General features: G+C 47.0%; 1 protein-coding gene across 8 annotated transcripts in view; it reads left to right on the top strand.

The window, feature by feature from the left end:
- The window catches only part of Rin2 (Ras and Rab interactor 2), a 207247-nt gene extending 182892 nt beyond the window's left edge, over positions 1 to 24355 (top strand). For 7 of the 8 annotated variants that reach the window (XM_010634172.3, XM_010634171.3, XM_010634176.3 and 4 more), the window contains 4 exons: positions 14057 to 14362; positions 16893 to 17024; positions 21664 to 21866; positions 23593 to 24355. In XM_010634172.3, coding sequence (XP_010632474.1) covers positions 14057 to 14362; positions 16893 to 17024; positions 21664 to 21866; positions 23593 to 23916 — 965 coding nt within the window. In that variant the 3' untranslated portion in view covers positions 23917 to 24355. The remainder of the gene's footprint in view (positions 1 to 14056; positions 14363 to 16892; positions 17025 to 21663; positions 21867 to 23592) is intronic. The other variant, XM_010634174.3, reaches the window with a different exon arrangement.
- Positions 24356 to 24366: the final 11 nt, after the last annotated feature.

Genomic DNA, 24366 nt, shown 5'->3' with positions numbered 1-24366 from the left:
GAGAAAGGCAGGGCTGTGCCTGGCAGCCACATGCCACCTGCCCCACACCACCCCAGCTCATAGCCAGGAGCACTGTACTTGATGTCTATGGGATCCTGACCTGACTTTCTACCTTAACTCTGCTGCTGCCCCGCCACTGCCTCTGTGTCTTCTGGCCAGCTGAGCAGGATCCGCATAGTAGGCTGGCCCTCCTCAGAAGCACCCTGTGGCAGTGTGGACCAGATCTCCAAAACCCTTGTCCCAGCTGGGTGTGGTGGTGCACATCTGTAATCTCAGCACTCTGGAGGCCGAAACAGGAGGATTGCCATGAGTGCAAGGTCAGCCTGAGTTACATAGTAAGTTCAAGACCAGCCTGGACTACATAGCAAGATCCTGTCTCAACAAACTTTAAAAAGAAATTGTTTTGCTCTGTGTGTGTTGGTTGGTTGGTTTCATTTGTTTGTTGTGATGCTAAGGATGGAACCCAGGAGTGCTTTCCCACTAGATACACCCCTAGCCTTTAAAAACAAATTTTTTGAGACAAGGGCTCACTAAATTGCCCAGCCTGACTTCAATTTACAATCTTCCTGCCTCAGCCTCCTGAGTAGCTGAGATCATAGGCATGCACTGTCACAATCAGCTATTTGTTTTGTTTGTTTTTATTGTGGTTGTCTTGGGGGTTTTTTGGTACTGAGAATCGAATTTGGGCCCTTGCTCTTGCAAGGCAGGTGGCAGAACAACTGAGCCAAATTCCCAGCCCCAGCTGTTTGCTTTTGTGAGACAGAGTTCTGTGGGTTTACCCAGGCTGGTCTTGAACTCCTGGACTCTTGTGATCCTCCTGCGTTAGCCTCCAGAAGGGCTGGGACTACAGGTGTGCAGCACCATGCCTGGCCTGGTTTGGAGCTTTTTAACATTTTCATTAAAGCAGGCATTTCATCCTGTTGGTTCACCAATGCAAACATCATCCTGGTTTGAAAGGATGGTGAAACTGCTGGACTTGAAAATAAGGGGTTAGGAGACTGACCACAGGTCAGCAGGAGAGATTCATAGTAGGGAGAGAGGGATGTGGCTGACCTGCATTACTAGAAAGCCATTTCCTATAAATGTGCAAGCAGCTAGTTTAGGACTCTGAATGGAATGTGGCCTACTAGCCCAATTGTGTGTCTTACACAACTCCTAGCAGGAGGACCAGGGCTTCTGCTGGCTGAAGCACTGTGGAGACTCTTCACTCAGTCCTGTTCATATTGTTCAGGGTTTACAAATTCAGGGGGAACAGAGTTACACGGAGTAATATGCAGAAGGTGATGTCTATGGACACGGGCATCCGCCGCGCCCTGTCCTCTTTCCACAGTCTGCTTTGAAAGCTGTCCTGGGAACTCCATGCCTCTTATTTGTTCTGAACAGGTGTCTGTGAATGCTGGTGAGGCTTTTACAGAATGGCAGCTAGGTTTCTGTCCTCTGAAAAAATCTGGTCCTGCCCTCTGTTTCCATAACATTTGGAGGACATAGCTCTGAGTGAGGGCACAGGAATTCTAATATAAGGCCTGGATCATAGAACCTCTGCCCCACAGTCCAGGAAGTGAGAGGAGGCAGCTGCATGGCTTAGTCTGTAGAGTGGGAGCAGCCACACCATCCTGTGTGAGCTCTTGCATCTGGGTCTCTCTGGTGTGTGGAGCTCTGATGCAAAGCTGTCTTCTTCAGAGGGTGGTTCTTCAGCCACAAAGAGAAGAGCACTGGGGAAAGAAGCCCAAACAAACCACTCTCCTGCTCCCACTCTGCTCCTGTGTTGAGCCCACTGCCCTTTCTAGCCCTTTCTAAGCTGGTAGAAGTGCTCAACAGTGACTCAGCCTCAAAGATGGGTAGGCCACTGTGTGGGTGCACTGGGTTATGTCCTGTCACGTAGAGTTGTAGTGCTATTTAGATGCCCTTTGGAGTGCTTCTGCTCAGAACCCTGCCGGACAGGGGTCTCAAGTTGTGTTGCCTCTGGAGGCTGTCCTTTCGGGGAATGCAGTCCACAAGGGTGACACCCTGGCTATCTCCCTAGCCACACTACCAGCTATCCCTTCTTTCTGATGCCAGGGGGCTTCCTTGATGAACAGCTGCCCTCTCCCACTCCTAGGTGCTCATGGGAGAACAAACCAGTGTTCTCACCAAGAGTCTACACAGCATTCAGGTCCACACACAAACCCCTGAGCTTGGTTCCTTAATTGGCAGTGTGACAGAATCATGGCTGGTATCCCACACAGGGAAGACCAGACAGACGTCTGTGACATTCTAGTCACCCCAGCTTTTGTTCCTCATTGGCAAATTTTTACAACACACCAGATTTGCATGGGTCTTATTCAACCAGTGGGAGAAATTCACCCCCAAACTTCTAGTAAAGAAATCTGCTCTTTGCAAAACTTGTTGCAATGTTATAGTTATTTGTTTTCATTTTAGAAAATGATTTTTTTTCACTTGAAATCAATGTTGGAAAATCTCTGTTTTCAACCTTGCTTCAGGAAAAACAAGATTTTCTCCAACTCCAAAACTGTCAGTAATCCTAAATTTTCTGTATCACCGACACTACCTGCCATAGCTATCAAGAGAGATGTGAAACAGCCTAAAGTCAATGATGAAAAACAAAATGAGTTTTTCTTTCCTTAACTGCTGTGTTCCAAAATCTGTATTTTCTCCAAAGAACATTTTAATTATTGAAAATGGTGTGTTCTTAAACTCAGTTCTTACATCAAAGGCACAAGTGGGTTTTTTTGTTTGTTTGGTTGGTTGGTTTGTTGGTTGGTTTTGTTATTTGAGATTCTGGGGATTGAACCCAGGGACTTTGCACTGAGCTATATCCCCAGTTTGTCTGTTTGCTTGTTTTCATTCATTCATTTATATATTTACAAGGTCTTGCTAAGTAGCTGAGTTACCCAGGCTGGGCATGAGTTTTCGGTCCTCCTGCCTCAGCCTCCTCAAGTGCAAAGATTATAGATGTGTACCACCACACCTGACTTGCTTTGTTTTAAGAGAAATGATGCTGAAAATGAGAGTAGCAGCAGGGACAGCAGGGAATAGAATGTGAAAGAGTACTGAGCCTGGTGTGGTGGCTCAGCTACTCAAGAAGCTGTATAAGTCCAGGAGTTCAAGGCCAGCCTAGGCAACAGAGTGAGACCTTTTCTTCCCCCACACAAAGACAGTGGAGGTTGATGTGATTTCTTAGCAGTTAAACTGTCATAACTAGTTTAATTCAGATCAGTTGAAAACTGAGTATCTGAGTGCACAATACCTAATGTGATTTGTTTCTAACATTTGGTTCACAGCATAGTTCTACCCTCTGAGGTGACTACTGTCTCTTTTTCTCTTTTTTCATCTATTTTTCCTAAGACAGGGTCACAATATGTAGTTCACATAGTTGAACTCACTATGTAATTCAGGCAGCCCTTGAACTCATGGTGATCCTCCTGGCTCAGCCTCCCAAGTGCTGGGATTACAGGCGTGTACCACCATGCCTAACTTTTTTTTTTTTTTTTTTTTTTTTTTTTGAGATAGGGTTGCACTGTATAACCCAGGCTGGCCTCGAACTCACAGCAGTCCTCCTGCCTTAGCCCCCTGAGAGGTGGAATCACAGGTGTGCAACACCATACCCTGCTGCTGTCCTTTTTTAAACAGACACTCCAAGAGGTGTGGCCTAAGAGGCACAGTGGTGCCAAAATGCGGTGGAAACTTCTGGTGTTCTGACTTCAGACCCAGCCCAGGGGACTCTGATAGCCTTGTGAAGCTAGGGATGGGTGGAGAAGAAACAGGACAAAGGTTGGTTTTTGCTTTTTTGTTTGTTTTGTTGTTGTTTTGTTTTGTTTTGGGGGTTTTGTTTGTTTTGGTTTTTTGAGACAGGGTCTCACTATATAGTTGAGACTGACATGGAACTCACTATGTAGCCCAGGCTGGTCTCGAACTCACAGCGATCCTCCTGCTTCAGCCTCCTGAGTGCTGAGATTAAAGGCGTGCGCCACCACGCCCGGCTTGGTTTTTGCAATGAAAAGAAAAAGTCTAGTCATCCCTAAAAATTAGTTTAAACCAAAGACCACTGCATAAAGCAACTCCCCACTCCATGGTTGAATATCTTTGACATCAGAGCATTCAAACTGGGGCAGATATGTTGTATATTTCTGTTCTGTTCTGTTTTGTTTTTCTGAGCTGGAGGTCTGAGTTGCCCAATCCTCTTGCCTCAGCCTTCCAAGTAGCTGGGATTCCAGCCAGGCATGCCCACTCTGTCTGGCTCCATATTATTTTGACCACAAAAAAGTTCCCAACCCTGGGGCTGAGAATCTCCAGCTCCAAAGTGCCCAAAGCCTGGCTCTTGAGGCTGGGAGGGCATCACAGAATGATTGTCCCTCTGCTGAGTGCTTTCTGTCCACCCCAGGGCAATGCCTGGGAGGAAGCACAGTGGGTGAAATGGACTCTGCAGGAACCAGGAGCAAGAGCTCAGGCACCTGAGATGACATCTTCCCACCACACCCCCTACCCCATTGAGGGTGTTGTGCCTATGAGGCTGTCCCAGAGAAGGGACAGAAATGTCCTCGCTGGTTGTGGTATAGCTATAGCCCTGCCACACCTCCTCAGCATTTTGTTCCCTGGGGGCGGGTGGCGGGTGGCGGGCAGCTCCTGTCAGGGCCCAGGGGATGCGGCCAGCCTGGCTGTCTGTGGGGTCAGAGGGCAACTACTGAGGTTCGGTGAGTAGCAGTCACCTCCTTCCTCCGTACTGAATCAGCAGATACACAAGCCCCTTACCTTGACCAGCCTGGTGTTTGCCTGGAGCCCTGTCCACCCTCCCATAATTTGATCATCCCTTGACTGCTTAGAATTCCTGCTCTGAGGTGATGCTTTGTAAGTAGCTATTAGACTGGTTTTTATTCATATTGGTTGTGTGTGTGTGTGTGTGTGTGTGTGTGTGTGTATGTGCATGTGGTACAGGGGATCAAACACAAGACCTTGCACTTGTGAGGCAGGCGGCAGCACCACTGAGCTAAATCCCCAGCCCCATATTGTTTCTTATTGTTATATTATTTTTTGTTTTTTCCCAAATATTTTAAGTCCGTGGCTACTTGAATGTGTGAATGTGCCACCTGAAGATATGAAGAGCAGAGCATGCTGTGTTTTTAGTAGAGCAGAGGGACAGCACTTATATGGACAAATCCCTCTAATTCTCCCAAGGCCTCATGAGACTCCATTTATCATCCTATTTTGGCAGTGGGGGCAGCACAGGGGATTGAACCCAGGGCCTTAGCACTGAGTTCCATCCCCAGCCCTTTTTATTTTTTTATTTGAGACAGAGCCTCACTAAATAGCTAAGTTGCCCGAGTTGGGCTAGAACTTGGATCCTCCTGCCTCAGCCCCCCAGAGCGCTGGGATTACAGGTATGTGCCACAACAACCATCTGTTAGCCTAATTTTCACAGCAGGAAACAGAAGTTTAGCAATGTGAAGGCATAACACAGCCAAGTCTGCCTCCAACATGTGTGGCAACCTTTCCCTGCCCTCCTGGCTTTCTCATGTGTATGACAACGGGACAGAAGGTGACGGTGATGCTGAGTCATACCCAAGGGCAGCTGTGCCCCTGGGACCAGCACCTTGATTACTTGGCTGAGGCCACATTTGCTAGGGTCCAGCCCTTAAGATCAAGTGTTCCCTTTTCCCTACGTTTTGAGGAAGTTGGGAAGTGCAAGGCCTGAGGAGCCCCTTCAAATGGCAGGAGGTGCCCCTCAAAGGTTGAATTCTTCCCTGGGGAGAGCACTGTCCTCTCCCCACCTGCACTCTTTACTGGCTTCTTCCTGAAGGGCACTGAAGTCAGCCTGACAGATTCCTTACCTGGAATCGTACCTGAATAGACTTTCATGAAAACTCACCAAAACGAGGCCAACTGGAGGCGAATCACAGGCCAGCACTGTCATCTTTGCTGGCCTCATGGAACCTTTCCTTCCTTTCTCCTTCCGTCCTTTTGACAAAGTCCAAGTTGCCCAGGCCAGCCTCAAACTCGTGACTCTCCTGCCCCAGATGCCCAGGTACCTCTGAGTACTGTACCCAGCTTGAGATTGTCCTTGAATGACACAGTGTCCTTTTTTCTGTGTACATTTATGAGCCAAAGTGGGTGCTGCCCATGATCCTTAAAGCAAACCCAGAACCTAAGGCACTATCTCTGTTGCCTCAGGGGGCGATGCTGTCCCCAGAGTTGCACCCCTATGCCTTGCAGGGCAAGGACAAGAAGGCACCCAAAGGAAGATTTTGGTCCAGTCCAACGAGTGCTTTTGGAGCACATACCACATACCAGATTTGCAGTAGGGACAGCAGGGAGCCGTGTGTCCCCACACATGACCCAAGAGGTCAGGAGACAAGCCTGGTTGCTCTGTATCTTGGCGGAAACAGAGAGTGCTGAGGATGCAGGAATTTGGGAGAAGGGTGTCCTAGAAAAAAATCCCCTAGGCAGGATAAGAGTCAAACCATTTCACACCCTTGCTAGCCCACGTGCCCATCCATCAAAACTGACCCTAGCAGTTGGCCCCTGAGCACTGGTGTGGCTGGCCAGGGTACTGGGTCCTACAGGAGACTGAGGAGACACATTGTGGCACATGGGCAGAGAGATTTGTGCACCTGAACTGGGACAGGCAGGGCTCTCCTCTCAATGCCCACTGGTAGGAAGGATACACAGTCCCTCAGAGCCAGTGCTCTGTGGTTTTCAGGATTAAGAGGGGACAAAATGAGGCTGGGACAAGACACTAGGGTATGAGTGTGTACAACTGCACTCCCACCTGCTCAGGAGGATGAGGCAGGAGGGATTCCCAAGTTTGAGACCAGCCTGGACAACTTAATGAGAGTTTGTCTCAAGATAAAAAGTAACGAGGGCTGAGGATGTAGCTCAGTGGCAGAGAGCTGCTGGGTTCCATTCCCTGTATTGAAATAAATAAATATAAATAAATAAAACCTCTAGGAACACAGAGGTCACTGTGTGAGCAGAGGAAGGAAGGGCGAGGAGAGGCAGGAGGGTCCCCTCAGCTCCAGGCCTTTGTGCTTTTGAATGGGAAGAGCTGAGAAGAAGATTGGAGTGGGGGTGCCCTTAAGTAATTATCAAAGCACTTTCTGTTCCCACTCAAATCTAAACAAACCGCAGTTATGACTGAAAGCAAAACTAACAAACCACCTGCCCTTCAAGTGGTGTCCCTGGGTTGCAAGGGACAGCTGAGGATTTGGCATGGTTGCTAGGTGTCAGGTACAGTCAAGGCTGATGGGATGAGGCCTCACTGGGAAGCCATGATCCCCACCTTGCAGGCCTAGCTGAGGCTGGGAAGGACATCTACCCTCAGGGTCACATGCAGAAGCCTGGCCCCTCTGGTTTTGCACCTGAGCTGAGCACGCTGCGGTGCCAAGGGCTCTGCTTTCTGAGCAGCAGCTTTAACAAGACATCACATCCAGGCTTCTCAGGGTGCTGCCTCCATCTCCCTCGTGGCCACCTACCCCAGTGATAGGGTGCTGTCTGCGCTAAGCCAGGACTGTGTTGGTCCAGGAGGAACTCAGGTGACACCCGCTGGGTTTGAAGTCTTCCTGTCATGCTGCTGAGCCTGCTGAACTGCGGACACTGGCTTGGATTTCTTGGTATCTCTGGGCCTGCTTCATCTTCGGAGGTGAGGAGCCTGTGAAGGTAGCACCCAGCATCCTGCACCCACACTCTCCCATCTTTCCTGTCCTTCCTAGGATAGCCAGGGAGGCGACCTGAGAACCCAAAGTAGACAAACAGGATTGTGTACTCATCTTAGCCAAAGGGTTGTTTCATGCACGTGACACCTCCTGGGTGCTGCGCCCAAGGGAGCGCCCACTCCCCTTTACTTCTGTCCTGACTTGGAACATACAACCAGCGACAACGTGTTAGCATGCAGGAAAAGAAGCATCCCTCAGTTTACCTTTTTTGCATGGAGAGAGGCCCACTGAGCTGATCCTAGTCTCCCTGTCTGCAGCAGGGAGAACCAGGTTCCCACCTCATCCCCTCCACCCTAAGACATCCACATGCGTAAAAGAGAATGACAATGGCCCCTCTCCCATAGGGCTGACATGCAGGTGGGCAAGATAACGAACTGCACGGATAATGCCCAGTAAACACTAGCAATTGAAAATGTTTATATTTTACTCTCCTGCAAAAAAGGTCCTTGTCTTGTTCTCAAACATTGGCTTCTACTTCTACAACTTGGCTGTTTTATCTGTATATATATACAGATAATACATATGTGTGTGTGTGTGTATACATACAGATTATATATATGTATATATATATATATATGATCAGAATACTAGAACTGGAATAAACCAGGAAGCCATATGATCTTTTTATATTTGTCAAGTAACCTTAGATTGCAACCTGTGCATTTTTATTACAGGCTGAGAATCCCTTATCTGAAAATCTGAAATCCAGGATGTTTTGAAGTTTGAAGCATTGCATCATAAGCTCCAACAGTTTCAGCTTTGATTTCTGGATCAGGGATGCTCCACTTGTAAAGATTTTGCAAATATTCCAAACTCTGAGAAACTCTGGCATCTGAAACACTTGTGCTCCCACACATTTCAGATAAGGGGCACTGCACCTGAATATGTTGTGTAGACTCTGGGCACTGTTGGCGTCTCCTGAAGAATGTTAATTGTTACCTTGCACTATGTTAGTAATCATTAGGCTCTCCTCACTGAGCTTTTTATTCTTTACTTCTCTGATGGTGAACCTTTTAGACCTTTAGTAATATAAACAGGCTGCTGAGGCACACACGTGCCATAGGTTCAATGCCACTGCTTTATTTTGAAATAGGATCTAAGTCACCCAGACTGGGTTTGAACTTGAGATCCTCTTGCCTCAGCCTCCCAGAGTGTTGGGATTACAGACAGGCATCATCATACCCTGCTAACAAGCCCAGGCATTGCTGGAAACTATGATACTGCCTTCTCTGATCTCTAACCTCTGGAATCTGTGCTGTAAGTCACGGCAGAAGAAAAAGACATATTTTATCTCCTTTTTTTTAAATTGAATTTATTAGTACATTCTAGGTAGACAGTGCAGTTACATTCATTACTGGGATCTTGTACCTTTACATGCCAGGTCTTGGTTCTCATTTTTTCCCCTTGTCCCCACCCTTCCTTCATCCTCCCCTCCCCTCCCCTCTTCAAACACTTTAATTCCATGTTTACATTTTCTCATATTTTTTTACCACCCTTCCCATCCTCCCCTCCCCTCCCCTCTTCAAACACTTTAATTCCATGTTTACATTTTCTCATATTTTTTTCCTTTACCCTTGTTCCCCCTTCCCTATCCTTCTCACTGTCCCTACTCCTTTGGTCCTTTTCTTCCTATTTGCTAAGTGTACCATTAGGATCCTGAGTACTATTTTAGTTTTTCATACCAGAGATACTAATCGGTATTTGCATATGTGTGCCTTATTTATTTCACTAAGAAGTATATCTTCAAAATGTACCCATTTAACTATGAATGAATCTACTTTCTCATTCTTTATGGCTGAGTAATATTCCATTTTGTAGAAAAACCACATCTTCTTTATCCAGTTTCCAATTGATGGGTAGATGGGCTGTTTCCAAGATTTAGCTATTACATCCTTTTCTTAATTAGAGAGAATCAGTTGTTTCAGATGTGGCAATAGGGAACCACTTCTCCACTATTGGCAAACACGCTATTTCCTATCACCGCTGCATAAGGCCAGGAGAACCCACACTATGGCCAAGGGCTGTACCATTTCCTCTTGAAGGAAGACCTTTGCAACCAATTGATGTGATCTGTGCAGATTTTCAATCTTGTTTCTCTTTTTGGTACTGGGTTCAATCCCCAGCACCACAAAAACAAAAAACAAAACAAAAAGCCTGGGCTTATTGTGAGGACCACAAAGTACAGCTAGCATTGGTTTCTAAAACTCAGAATGTTATAGTTCAAACAATTCTCCAGTATTCTCTTGTTATTAGAAAAATCGAAAATAGATTATTACATCAGTGCTCTTCACACAAAAAAAGCATCACCCCCCATTCATCTCTCTTTTATAATTTCAAGATTTCCAAGTGCAGTTGTGTCTTTGCTCAAGGATGAGTTCTGGATCCTGTGGCCTCTGGAAGGACAGGTCCTGGGGCTGGGTGTAGCTCCAGGGTGGCTTCCATCCCTTGCTGGCTTAGGGACATTATCTCTTTGGGGCCCACATTCCTCCTGTGTGACGGGGAGACGAATAGTCCTCCCACAGCGGGGTTGAGGGTTGAAGTCAGTATATAAAGGACCCAGAATCTTGTCATTGTTCGTAGTGTAAAATATTTGGGGTTGTTGTGTTGGAATTGAAGGAACCAGAGATCATGAAAAACAAGAAAGTATGACTGCCAGCGTGTCCTTGCCTTTTCTGAACTGGTTCCCCTTCTGAGAGCGCCTCTGTTACTTGTGCTCCTCAAATCCTTTTTCCCTCTGCCTTGGGAACAGAACTGGGATTTCCTCCCTGGAGAGAGGGCAGCGGGTGACAGGGTCACAGGCTGCACTTTTTATTTCAGAATATCTAGCACTGTTACCAGACGAGGCCTGTCTTCCCGCCGCTCAGTGGGCGATTGCAGAAGCGAGATGTTTTGCACAAGAGAAAGAGTTTATTCCTGGGGCCACCAAATGTAAGGAAATGGGAGCCCTGAGTCTCGGATCTGCCCCCCTGAGGACAGGGTTTAGGGATACTTGTGGTATAAAGACACAGGGTGGAGGGAGCAGTGACAGAGGTGGGAAAAGGGAGTCACCTGTGTTCTGCACCTGCATCCTAAAGTTCCCTGCTCCTCCTAGGAAACGTTCAGAAAATGGCAGTGTTAGTGTGCTGGGAGAGTAGCGTTTGTGACCTTCTGATGTCAAAAGTCACCCATAGACACCTGCCCAGTCCAAGGGAGGGATCGATGGTGCCAGTCGACAAGGCTACCACCAATTTCTGAAAAAATGACTTCGATATTTGTTCTCGTGGTGGCCACGCGGCAGGTCTATTGTCTCCAGCAAAGCCAGCAGGGTTCCGCCACTGGGTGGCTTAGCTAAGTGACTTCTAGGGTCAATGGGAAAGGCAACTAACCAGGAGGAGGGGAACCAGAGGACTACTCGTGTTTCCCTGCCTCAGTTCCCGCAATTACATTTCCACCTGGGATGTTAAGATGATGGGCTGCTCACGAGGTGGGGGTGGCTGGGCTCAGATTTCAGCCCTCCTGACAGAGTCCCAGAGCCCTCTTACATGTGTGGGCAGAGTTCACGGGCAAAATCGTCCCTGGCCACGAGGACAAGGTGCTAGGGGAGGCCTCCTAACCTGCTGGGAAGGAGCTCTGCCTCTCCCTCACCCAGGAAGAGTTCAGTCTCTACAGACTGAGTAAACACTCATACCCGAAGGAGACCAGGCACACTCCCACGTTAGGAGGTGCTCTTTTATTCAAGGTGAACATCCCAGGTGGGTCCTCAGTTGTTTTCTGTAACTCTGATGAGGTTTGTGGAGGCTTCATTTGGCATCCACAAAGTGCATAAATGATTAATTGCCAAGGTGGACAGCTTTTTATGCAGGTATACATGTGGGTAGCGACCACCCAGATCCAGAATAGGACATCTCTATTTCTCCGGAAGTGCCCTTGTGTTCCTCCAAGGATGACTGCCACCCTGACTTCCCCGCACCCAGGAAGCGGTGCTCGTGCCTGGCTCCTGTCACACAGCATTGTATGCATGAGCTCTGTCCCTGCTCCACACTGCCTGGAGCTGAGTGAGCTCTTTTGGTTGACAGGAATGCTGTCCCTTGTCTGAATTCCATTGTAGTATCCAGTTATAGGAATGCATCCAGCGTATCCACCAGCCCGGGCTTTGGGCTTTTCCCATTGGACACTCTTGCAAATAAGAATAACACTGCCACCAGCATTCCTGTACACTCCTCAGTAATGATCAGCAGTTTTTCCCGGTCCCTTCAGTGATCCCATTCTAACAAAGTAGGTGTCCCTGATAATCACAAATGGAGCTTCCAGAACTTTGGATGAGAAATAAAATGGTATTTAGAAAGCTCCTTGAACTTGAGAATTAAAAGATCATTTGCTTTGAAAAGTAGTCAGAATGTTTGTTTCAAGTAGTTGTGTGGCCTCAAGAAAGCCATTATAGGGCCAGGGATTTAGCTCAGAGGTTCGGTGGCCTGACTTGCAAGTGCAAGGATCAGAGTTCAATCCCCAGTACCACAAAGAAAAAAGAAAGAAAGCCATTAGACATTTCTGTGCCTCAGGTTCTCTGTCCGTAACGTGGCATGGTATTTGTGTCATGCAGGTGAGGCAGAGCTGCTGAGAGGATTCAGTGACAGTATTCAGGTAGAGCTTCACCCCTCTGCACCCTCAATCTGAGTTGGGATTATTGACTTTATGATAATGATCATATATGGTAAAGTCAAATATGCCATGAACCTGCGCAAGAATATTGATACAAAACAACCGATGCAAACCAAGGAATACACAGTGACTGTGTTGTTCTACTTTCCTTCTTCCTTCATAACTTCTCTTTCTTCTGGCCTGATTTCTATGGTTCTATAAAGCTCTAAATTTCCACAAAGAGATCTCCCCGGTGGCATGTGCAAGTGGGAACAAAGGAAAACTTGGGCTGGAAATCTGATTATTACCGGAGCAGCATTAACTTTTCGCCTCAGTTTTAACTTCAGGCGACAGGAAAATTGTTTTCAGTGTTTGTACATCTGGCTTAGATTGCTCTCTGTCCCTGGACTTCTAATAATAGGTAATAATTTGGATTCGCTGTGATCTGATCCAATGTTAGAAATTCCAAAGGTCAGAGAGATAAGCCAACTATTTCTGGTCTTACACACAAGTGGATCTATGGGCTTCCAAGGTAGAATCGCATTAAAATGTCACATATTAAGTATACTCACTGCCGTGAATGCAAGTGATTTGATGATCATGTGCAAACATGTGAGGTTAAAAAGAAGGTACTGAAAAAGCAGAAAACTTCTCATTGTGTAAATAATTTTCCACCTAGGTCTCCAGATTTATGTTCCTGGACAAGAAAGCTATTCCGTTGGGTAACCTTTCAAAAAAGGAACAGTAAGGCCACCCACACCTAAAGGTCTTTCCTAACTCTGTGCAGAAACCCACTTAATTTCTTTTTAACTTTTAATTTTGAAATCATGTCAGACTTACAAGAAAGTTGCACAAACAATACAAAGAAATGCCTAGCCTTCACCCAGAATCCTGGAGTGTTAGCACTTTGACACATGGGCTTCATTCCCCCACACACACACACAGGCACACATATGCACACACACACATATATGCCCTCTATTCTGAACCACTAAAGAATAAGCTGCAGACATCATGCCTCTTTTCACCTCAATACTTCGCTGCAGATTTCATAAAAGGCAGATCCTCTGTTGTATAACAATTATCAAACCCAGAAAACTAATGTTGAAGCCACGGTCACACTATTACCTAAGCTGCAGATTTTGTTCACATCTCATCGAATGCCTTATGGGTGGTGTCTATATAGCAAGTGAAATACAGCGGCATCTCAGTTCACAAACTTGATTCTTCCCACAATTCTGGTCACAAACCGCATCAAATTCAACGGTTAGGTTCAATGTTGACCTTTTGGGGAAATTTGATTTGGTTCTTGACCAGTTTGGGTTGCCACCAGAATTGTTGTGAACCAGGGAACCACTGTAAAGGATTGTTTGGTCCAGAATACAATCTAAGGTCACATATTTAATTGAATTTATTTTCTCAAAATATTTCTGTGGGATCATGAACCATTGCTTTTAGAAAATCCTTCCTTTAAGGTAACAAATATGCTTTGCTGGCAGCAGGAGAGGAGAGTGAATGAGCTAGGCTGAAAGAATGCCCTCTAATAATCTTTGCCTGTGTTCATGGGAGGGTGTAAAGTAACCCAAACAAATATATTTTGTTGTATGATTTTGTGCAAGTTAGACATGATGATTAGGAAAAAGCCACTGTCCGCAGGTGAGTTACTGCCTGGAAGCAGGTTTGCTTACTTTCTCTTCAGACAAAGGTCAGAGTGGCTGCTCTTTCTTTGGCAGATGTGGTGCTGGAGAAGGCCATGCACAAGTGCATCCTGAAGCCCCTCAAGGGACACGTGGAGGCCATGCTGAGGGACTTCCACATGGCTGATGGCTCGTGGAGACAGCTCAAGGAGAACCTGCAGCTTGTGCGGCAGCGGAACCCTCAGGAGCTGGGGGTCTTCGCCCCAACACCTGACTTGGTGGATGTGGAGAAGATCAAGGTCAAGTTCATGATGATGCAGAAGATGTATTCGCCAGAGAAGAAGGTGATGCTGCTGCTGCGGGTGTGCAAGCTCATCTACACAGTAATGGAAAACAACTCGGGTAAGGCCATTTCTGCCAGCCCAGTGCAATGGCCAACCCATCCCCAACTCTACCAAGCAGCTCACAAAAGTATGTGTCACTCTGGTGTCTGTGAATTAGTCACATGCATACGTGATAGGACAGCACCAATAAATTAGGCAGAGAAGGGTGACTCAATTTTTGTACCTTGCTAATGAAAGATTTAGTGCAAGGTAGAGGTTAGGAAACCTGTCTCTGGGGTCTGTGTTTGGAGCCTTCCTCTGCATGTGGGCTCATTTGTCACTGACCTTCTATCTGTGCCTTCTGTATCTGTAGTTGGATAGGACCCTCCCCAGCATATTGTGGGGAGCCGGGACCACTCACACCTAGCCCCAAGGGTAGTGGGAATTTTAGTAACAATCATTATTGCATTTTGGGCAAGAAGTGTTGGTGTCATGTTCCTAGAACACATAAGAGACTTACAAAGTCAAAAGTGAGCCTTTAGATTGCCCATACAGTTTCCTGTGGAGGAAGAAGTCGCAGGGATGGCTGGGTAAGGACCAAGCACCACATTGTTCAGATGGTTGGAATTCCAAGCCCATTACCAACTCTGGAGTGAAATTGCTTAATGGAGAAGCAATGGGGAACACATGGGCTCCATTCACCACTGCTTAAGCAGACAGTAATGTGTGTGCTGTTGCAGACTGTTGGGTGAGGATGTTAAAATCTGAGTTCTGAGCTGAGAGTGAGAACTGTGAACAGAGCCTTTGCAATGGGCAAGCATATTCCTCAAACAGAAATTATTTTATGTAGTTCACAAAAATCACTTATAAAATGTTCCAGAGTAATATGTGGGCAGGATCATGTTCCTAAGCCGCACAGTGTCTTCACCTCTGCACGGCTGGGGCAGGGCAGGGGGCAATGTCCTGCTTCCTGGAGGACCCTCGGAGCATCCAGGATGCCAATGGTCTCACATCCCCAGCTGTGGCTATGACACATGTCTCCTAACAGTGTCATATGCCCCCTGGGAGAGCAAAGTCACCACCCTTGTTAAGAACATTAGCAATAAGGACTAAAAACATTGCCACATCTTGCTGTTAGCCAAAGTGTATATTCAACATGTCCTGAACTGGCACATTTAGAAAAATTGCAGATCAGAGTTTGTTCCTGATTTGAATCCCCCACCCGCTTTATTTTCTTGCTGGTACTGGAAATTGAACCCTGGGTCTTTTCACACTGAGCTATATTCCTGATCTAGGGAGGATATAGAGGAAATAGATGTAGCTCTTAACCTGTTAGATGTCTAATACACCAAGTTTGTGTTTTCTAAAATTGAAGAATGAGTTCTAGGAACAATGCAGCTTAAGAGCAGGAAGTATTTATTGAGGGACAAACAGCTCCTGCCTGAGAGCGACAGGGGGGGACTCGGACAGTGACTTGCCACAGACTCCACTTACAGGAGAGGCTTTATAGAGCAAAATCATCAAGTGGGTTGAAATCACAAGGTGGGACAAAACTATGATTAACCAGTAAGGTTGTAAGTACAGTTGTTTAGGTAATATTAATCCAATGGGGAAGCAAGTCACTTAACAAACGTACATGGAAGAAATGGATCAGGAGATCTTGGTCCCTCACACCGGGTGACTGATGCCTATTGAGGATTCAGTCATTATCGGTCACCCTTTGGCACATATGTAGGTGTAGTCATTTTATCTTTATCTTGAGGCCTTCAACAAATGCACCTCTGTCTCCAGGCACAGTTGTGATGTGTTCTTATCTTCTGTGCTAACTCTTTGAGAGCCTATCCCTGTTTGACTGCCGATGATATTTTAACTAACTTAGCTGTGTATATTATCCCAGCCCTTTTTATTTTATTCTTTGAGACAGGGTCTTGCTATATTACTAAATTACCCAACTGGGCTTGAACCTTTGATCCTGCTGACTCAGCCTCCCAGAGATACTTGCTCTTGTCATTACTATGAACAGAAAGCAATAAGAAAGGAGACACAAAGAATTAACATAAGTAAATATTTTGTAAATGTGTAACAATATGACTCATTGCCTGAGCATTCATGCCTGTTATCCCAGCACTTGGGTAGCTGAGGCAGGAGGATCACTATGAGTTCAAGGACAGCCTGGGCTACATAGTGAGTTAAAGATCAGCCTGAACAACATAACAAGGCCCTGTCTCAAAAAAAAAAGAGAAAGAGTACTAAACAGCAGTAACAATTATAAAAGAAATAATTAAAAATGACACTGAAGGTAAAGATATTTTAAAGATACTAGTGAATAATTTTATGCAAATCATAAAAGTGAGAGGAAAATCTAAAATGTTTTAATTGACTCATAGGTATTCTCATTCTGAAACTGTGAGTAAGAGCTGATCTCTCCTGTTAGCAGCTGGGAGTGTCACAGACCACACTGGATTCCAGAAATACCTACTTCTGTTCATAAAAAGCACATTTCCCCCCTGGAATGACTCCTAGCTGTCTAATAAAAGCAACAAGTAGGATGTGAAAAAAAAAAACACGAATAAAAATAACCCCACCTTGCCCTTTCTTCCTGATCTCAGGGAGGATGTACGGCGCTGATGACTTCCTGCCAGTCCTGACCTACGTCATAGCGCAGTGTGACATGCTGGAGCTGGACATCGAGATCGAGTACATGATGGAGCTCCTGGACCCGTCGCTGCTGCACGGAGAAGGTAATGAGTGTGTTCTTGACGAAGTTGAGGACATAGGTGCTTGGTTTTGTTTTGTTTTGCTGTACTAGGGATGGAACCCCAGGGCTTTTGTACCAAGCTGTGTGCCAAGCCTGTTTGTTTGTCTTTGAGATAGGATCTCACTAATTCCTGAATTTCCCAGCTGGACTGGAACTTGCAGTTCTCCTGCCTCAGCCTCCCAGACTGCTGGGATTACAGGCAAAATTGAGATGAAATTCATGGAACAAAAAAATTAACCATTTAATGTCCCTCCGCAGCACTGGTACTGCGCCCAGGGCTTTGCCATGCTATGAGGGTCAGTACCACTGGACCACAAATCACAAGCCCAAATAGTAACCATTTTATAATGAAAGGCTCAGGGGCCTTTCATACATCCACAATGTCATGAAGCCACCACTTCTAGAGCTCCAAAACATTTTTCACATCCTGGAGTAAAACACTATACCCACTGAGCAGTTACTCGGGTCCTTTTTTGACATCTTAAGGGTTAGCTACAGTTTGTTTTGTTTTTTTTAATTTTAAAAGTATGTATTGACTTTGTGATTAAGGCATAGTACATTTTCATCATAGAAAATTTAGCGTTCAGAAACAACACAAAACTGAGGTGTAGCCCCTGGCATAATTAATATTTCACTGAGACTGGTGGTCTTTTCCCAAGAGGAAGTTATAAACTTTTTATTAGAGAACAGTTCCATTGCCAGAAAAATAACTTGCTGTTATATCACTGAAATAAATGAAGGCCTGATTTTTTTTTAATCTTTTAAAAAAATTTTGCCTAGTCAAGAGAGGTAGTGCATGCCTGTAATCCCAGTACTAGGGAGGCTGAAACAGGAGGATTGCTGTGAGTTCGAGACCATCCTGAGCTGCATAGTGAGTTCCAGGTCAGTCTCAACTACATAGTGTCTCCAAAAAAAAATTTTTTTTTGCTTTAAAGATAAAAAGGATTCATTCAATTTCTTTCCCATTTAAAAAATAGTGTCTGCTTGTGGTTAAGCCACAGATACAGTGAGGTCAAAATCATGGTAGTTTGTTTGTAAGGTCCCTGGAAGGCTCAGCCTCCTCGGTGTCTGCCCAACCCTGCACATCTTAGATTGGGAGAGGGTGAGACAAGGTTTTACTATGTAGTTCAGAGCAACCTTGAATTCACTGTGTATCCCGGGCTACATTCACAACGATCTTCCTGCCTCAACCTCCCTAATGCTGGGATTTACAGGCCTATGCCAATATGTCAGCAGCTGAGTGTCTTATCATGGAAACAACTGAAATGTTTGTGACCTTGGTTCAACACCTATCGAGGCAGCCATAACTGGAGATCACTTGGGAGCTTGTCTAGTTAAGGAAGAAGGAATTTGGGCCTATGCATGGTGAACCCTGCTAATCCTTTTTCATAAACCTTTGGGTGAGCCTGACAGACTTGATGGTATGACTGTTTTCTCCAGGAAGTTCAGGCTGGGCTTGAGCACAAAGGTCCATGTACAGCCAGGATTTCCTAGGCCTGAGTCACCAGATATGGCATTAATGTCCCCAGCCCCTACCCTGAGGTCCTGGGTTTTTCCTTCAGAGCCCTCGTCACACCCTTCCTGCTCTCTGTGGGGAGTGCCCTTCATCCTGTCCCTGCCCGGACAGACAGATGTGGGCTCTGTCACCCAAAGGCCCTCTCAGCTGGACACATCCCTGCTTTAAGCGTTTAACTGTAGACACAGCCGCTCCCTGAGGAGCCTCCAGGACCCTGCCTGATGGGCAGGAGGGGGAGCACATGCGGCTTCAAGGGCAGCATATGTTGTCCCCATGCCAGACTTTCCTCTTTCCACTGTGTTATTATTGCAGTTCAGGGCTTGGGTTTTGTTTTCTTGGCTTCCATCATGTTTAATTCTAGCAGTAAGGATGACAACCTCATAGGGCTGTGGGTAAGGACTTGCCAAACCCTCTTAGAAAGTCACGGTCCTGCTGCTGAGTATGTAGACTCGGGACAAACAAAGGTTCATATTTTGTGGTCTCAGCCTGGAGACAGCCACTTCCTGTCCCTGCCCTGGGTTGCCCCAGAGCAAGGCAGCGCCTTGGATTGGTGTTGGCGACAGAGGGGCAGGTGGCTCTCCTCACCTGCAGGAGTCCCTCCAGTCATGCTCAAATTGGACAGTGTCCCCTGTCCCTTTGCAAGGTCTAGAGCTGCCCCTTCCTTCCTCAGGAGAATGGGTGGCCCTGAGTGGTAGCTGACATTGCAGAACAGCCCTGCACAGCATTGAACTGAAGCTCCACATATAAGGTGGTGGTATTAGGAGCACACAACACCCTTTAATGGTCCCTTCTGCAGCTGTTTGGCTTGTGGGCAGCAGCCGGGTCTTTTCTGCTGCTCAAGCCGGTATTCTCCTTGGTAGAGCCCACGTCATAGGTTCCTCAAGGAGGGCACAGTTCTTAGGGTAGGTTCCAGTTTCGCTGAAATGGAAAACCTTCCCCTAATTGCAGCCATATGTTTCAAAGTGTGGTCCATTTTGTACTGCCAGCATTTTTTAGCTTTCTGCTTTGTGCCCTGAACACATCTGAGGCTCAAATCTGAAGCCCCGAGGAGCCCCCTGCACCCCTGTGGGGATGCAGTCACCCCCAGGCTATAGCTGAAACCCTGACACCTGCTCACTGCCTTTTCTGACCACAGAGGTCCCTGTTGATAACCTTGCAAACCTTCTGTGTAGCACCTGTCATTTATACCACTATGTTTTACACCCTATCAAGCGCTGATTTGTTTGTGGGGTGAATATTTAATAAAGGTCAACAATTCCCAAGCCCAGGCTGGGCATTTCGAGGTTGCCATAGGGAGCTCCTGGCATCAATAGAAGGCCAGGAGAACTCCAGGCAGAAAGGTCAGCAGGGATGGGGTAGCTCTGCATGCACAAAGCCCTGGGTTCCATTCCTAGCACTATGAACCGGAAAGAAGCTCAACACGGAAAGAAGGCTGTGTGTGGAAATCTCCCTGGGCTGGCCAGGTTATGCTGCAGTGAAAAATGGTTCCTACAGCTCCATCAGCGACTTGCAGACCGCAGAGGTGTTTTTCATTCTCCAATTCTTGTTGGACACAAGTTCACAGAGTGTTGCTCGTGCAAAGTCCAAAGGCACAGAGCCGTTTCTACCCGCACATTGATCAGTTCTGCTGGGCCTCCCAGGAGCAGTTAAATACTTTGGCTGAGAAAGTGACACTTCTGCAGAAAGCTCTTAACCGCAATGAACTTCTGGCCCTGCAGGAATAAATTGCCTGTGTCTGCTTTCTTTAATAAACATATAAATTTCTGGAGAGCAGGAACTCAGATTCTGTTTATTACAAACCCCATCCTCTTTTGTGCCCGGCCTGGGCTCATGGTAGAGATTCGATGAATATTTTGATGCATGATGTGTCTAAATGTGAGAAACACTGGGCCCAATTAAGATGTTGTCAAGAAGCGTTCAAGGCACCCTCTAGTGATGTCTAGCATGGCCCTCACTTTCTTGGCAGGCACCTAATTATGTTATAGGACAAAACTATAAACAATACCTGTGCATCTGACGGTGTTGTAGTTCCATCAAAAAGCCCCAAGAACACAGGAGAGTATTCCTAAGTGCAACGTCAAAAGGACAGCGCTTTACTTAAGACTGATAAATGTAATCCCAGCACTCGGGAGGCTGAGGCAAGATCACTGCGAGGTGGAGGCCATCCTGGACTATATAGTGAGTTCCAGGCCAAGCTGAACTATATAGTGAGACACTGTCTCAAAAAACAATTTGGGAAATAATGAACTCCTAGATGAAAAGCCCAAGAGCAAGTATTGTCTTGGAGCAGTTGGCCCTCACCCCTTACCTCATTGACTTCCGTCCACCTCCCCAACAGGCCTCAGATCCTGGCCCTTTCTGGAAATCCATTTTCACAATTTTAATGATCTAGGCTTTCCCACTAGGGGGAAATCCCATTTGTGGAAACAGAAATGTTATCAGCTGGTCAATGCTGCCTGACATGGCCAGGGCCTAGGCACCCGGTGCAGCTCTGGGGGGTAGACACACAAATAGGTAGGGGATTGAGTGTGGTGATGTGCTCCTAGGTTGGTGCTTCTGTTTCCCACCAGGAAGTGCTTCAGGGAGAAGGGGAAGTTACAGCCAGTTCTGCATATCCACGAATTCAACCAACCATGGTTGTCAGTGTTGGGAAAATAAATTACATGTGTACTAAACGTGTGTGTGTACTAAATTATATATGTATTAAACCTTTTTCTTTGATCTTACTCCTTAAACAATACAGGTGACATGATTTTCCTAGTGTTTACATTTTCTTAGGTGTTATAAGTAATCTAGAGACGGTATAAAATATGCAGGAGGAGGGCTGGGGTGGGGCTCATCAGTAGAGCACTTGCCTAGCACAGGCCAAGATTGTGGGTTTGATCCTCAGCAGTGAGGAAGGAAGGGAGGGAGGGAAAAAATGAAGGGAGGAAGGGAAGGAGGGGGAAAAGCACACAGAGGAGGATATGTGTATGATATAGGAAATGTTGTATTGTATGAGGTTTGTGCATCCAATTGGAAGCCGCCATTCTGGAACCAGTTGTACAGGGGACAACTGCACACACCTGACTCTAACAACAGAACACCGTCACTGTCCTCCCCACAGTCCAGTACCATGGAGAACTCACCTGTCCTCCCCTTCCAGGAGGCTACTATCTGACCAGTGCCTACGGAGCCTTGTCCCTCATCAAGAACTTCCAGGAAGAGCAGGCGGCACGGTTGCTCAGCTCTGAAGCAAGGGACACGCTCAGGCAGTGGCACAAGCGGAGGACCGCCAACCGGACCGTCCCTTCCGTGGATGATTTCCAGGTGTGCCCCCTGTGCCCCGGGTGTGAGCTCTGCCCTCTGTCCTGCGGTACCTCCTGCTGGGGCCCAGGTCCAAGGGGCCCTCTGGTTATAAGCTGCCCTCTGGCTGTTTGGTTTCACTTCTGTTTCCATAAATGTATAGACCCAGTGCTCCTTGGCTCACAGAGACAGAGAACGAGACACACTGAGAGACACAGAGCCTTGCTACATTTTGAAGCCTGGGAAAAGGCCCAAATTCAAACTTCAGGCTGGGGTTGTAGCTCAATGGTGGGGCACCTGCTAGGTTCAACCCCAAGCACTCACAGTGTTTATTTGTAGGGAGGAGAGGCTGCCTTGCACTGCAGAAATCTTTGAGACACAGCAATTCCTGACTTGCTCATTGTCTGAAGCTTTGAGTGAGCCTGCAGATGTCTGAGGAGGATTTGGCGGGTTTCAAATGGAGCTGGAAAGCCAGGCTTCAATCCTGTGCAGCAGAGTTCCAGGCAGAGAAGTGGGGAAGCTGCACAGATTCATCTCCATGTTCGTGTGTCCTTCCTTCCTCCCTCCCTGCTTCCCTATTTTCCTCCCTTGCCTTCTTTCCTTTCTCCTTCCCTCCTTTTCTTTCTCTTTTTCTCTCTTACTCTACTTAATCCTCTGAAAAGAACCAAAGGTACTTTGGATTCCAAATCAGCTCATCGTGAAAGGCGAGATCAGCATGTTCTTCCCCAAGATTGCAGAACTCTCAGAAATCCCTTCCAGACACATAAATCTAGCAAAACAACAACAACAAATCAAGAACTCAGGCTGCCCCTCTGCCCAGAGCCTTCCCACTGTTACCCAGAAATGCTCAGGTAGCCAGGAGGTTGAGAAAGAGAGCTGCCCTCCCTCCCTCCTCAACAGGGGCCCCAGATCTAGAAAAAGAAAATGTCTTTGTTTCTGGATTTATCTGGGCATTCTCGATTTTCTCTGGGAGCCTCTCTTGCAAAGAAATGGAAACAGACAGAGTTCTCTGGGGCCACAAACCCCAGGAAGTCTGGGATGTGTCTAGGATCTTTGCAGCCCCCTCAGGCTCGTGGGTTTTCGGAGTGGTGCACACTCTGCACCGTCTCCATGCCCACCCCACAGTCTCATCCTGAAGTGCCACTTGGCTCATGATCAGCCCCTCGCAGAATTCACATCTTCCTTCTGCTTTTTTCCATTTTCTACCCAGAGCCACAGAAAACCTAGGTTAGGTTGAACCCTACAAAGTTACTGTTTTGTAGGGCTCAAAGAATGGTCAGATGTCAGCAGTTTCTTGGAGTTCAGCCTGGCATAGTGCCCAGGAAGGTAACAGCAATGAGCTTGGAGTCTGGATGCTTTAGTCTCTTCCTGCCAACGCCCAGCTCAAACTCTTCTGCTGTTTGGCTTCTTTTTCCAGCTGGAAATAATCCCGGCTCTGGAGGTGGTTCTGCTCTGACGAAGGGATTTCTCCATGGGCTTGTGGAGGGCACTAGGGGTGGAAACCAGGGCAGGATGTCCTGCTGGTTCTTCTGCCTACAGTGAGCTCAGTGTGGCAGCTCAGTTCCAATAGCTGCCCCCTCGCCCACCATCCAAATTCAGATCGACCTCTCTCCTCGTACCCTGAGCTTTGCAGCCTTATGTCAGACTTGGTGACAAACAAGTCTGACCTTGCATTTGCCTCCCATATGAGTTATTGCTGTCTGATTTTCTCTTCTGACTCTGTCCCCGATGTCTCTGTTCAAACCTGCAGAATTACCTCCGGGTGGCATTCCAAGAAGTGGGCAGTGGGTGCACGGGCAAGACGCTACTCGTGAGGCCCTACGTCACCACGGAGGACGTTTGCCAGCTCTGTGCTGAGAAGTTTAAGGTGGACAACCCAGAGGAGTACAGCCTCTTCCTCTTCGTGGATGAAACATGGCAGCAGCTGGCAGAGGACACTTATCCTCAAAAAATCAAGGCCGAGCTACACAGCCGGCCACAGCCCCATGTCTTCCACTTTGTCTACAAGCGAATCAAGAGTGATCCTTACGGTGTCATTTTCCAGAATGGGGATGAAGACCTCAGCCCTTCATAGAGGGCACACAGGACTTCCGGTTGGTGCACCCCACAGGTTGCTGGGAGCCCAGCCTGGCTGCCAAGGGCTTGAGCTTGGAAGGCGGTCACCTCCTTGAGGACAACCTCGGGTCAGGGACTTAGCCATCCACCGGCTGAGTTGGCCAAAGGCCTCAGTAGCTGCATTACCCAGGAAACAACCCAGCAGGATTCCCCTCAGTAATGAAGAACCACATTTGATGGTTGAAGCGTCCTGAGGGTGGCTGGTTCTAGGCTGGCTGACGTGTATGGGTACATGCTGGGTGACACATAAGGTACATGCTCCCCTCTAGTGTTCCATAGAAGGTGTTTGACAAGGCTGTCCAGTGCAGTGAGTCAGGTGCTCCTCAGGTCTGTGGGTGGCTCCATCTTTTCCTTCCTTTCTCTTTCTTCCTTTCTTCTTCTCCTTTTTTTTTTTTTTTTTTTTTAAAAA

Source organism: Fukomys damarensis, unplaced genomic scaffold (genome assembly GCF_012274545.1).
Source record: "Fukomys damarensis isolate Sample0158 unplaced genomic scaffold, DMR_v1.0_HiC HiC_scaffold_7, whole genome shotgun sequence".
NCBI lineage: Eukaryota > Metazoa > Chordata > Mammalia > Rodentia > Bathyergidae > Fukomys > Fukomys damarensis.
The sequence above is the reverse complement of the archived record's forward strand: the minus strand, read 5'-3'. Positions and strand labels throughout refer to the sequence as shown.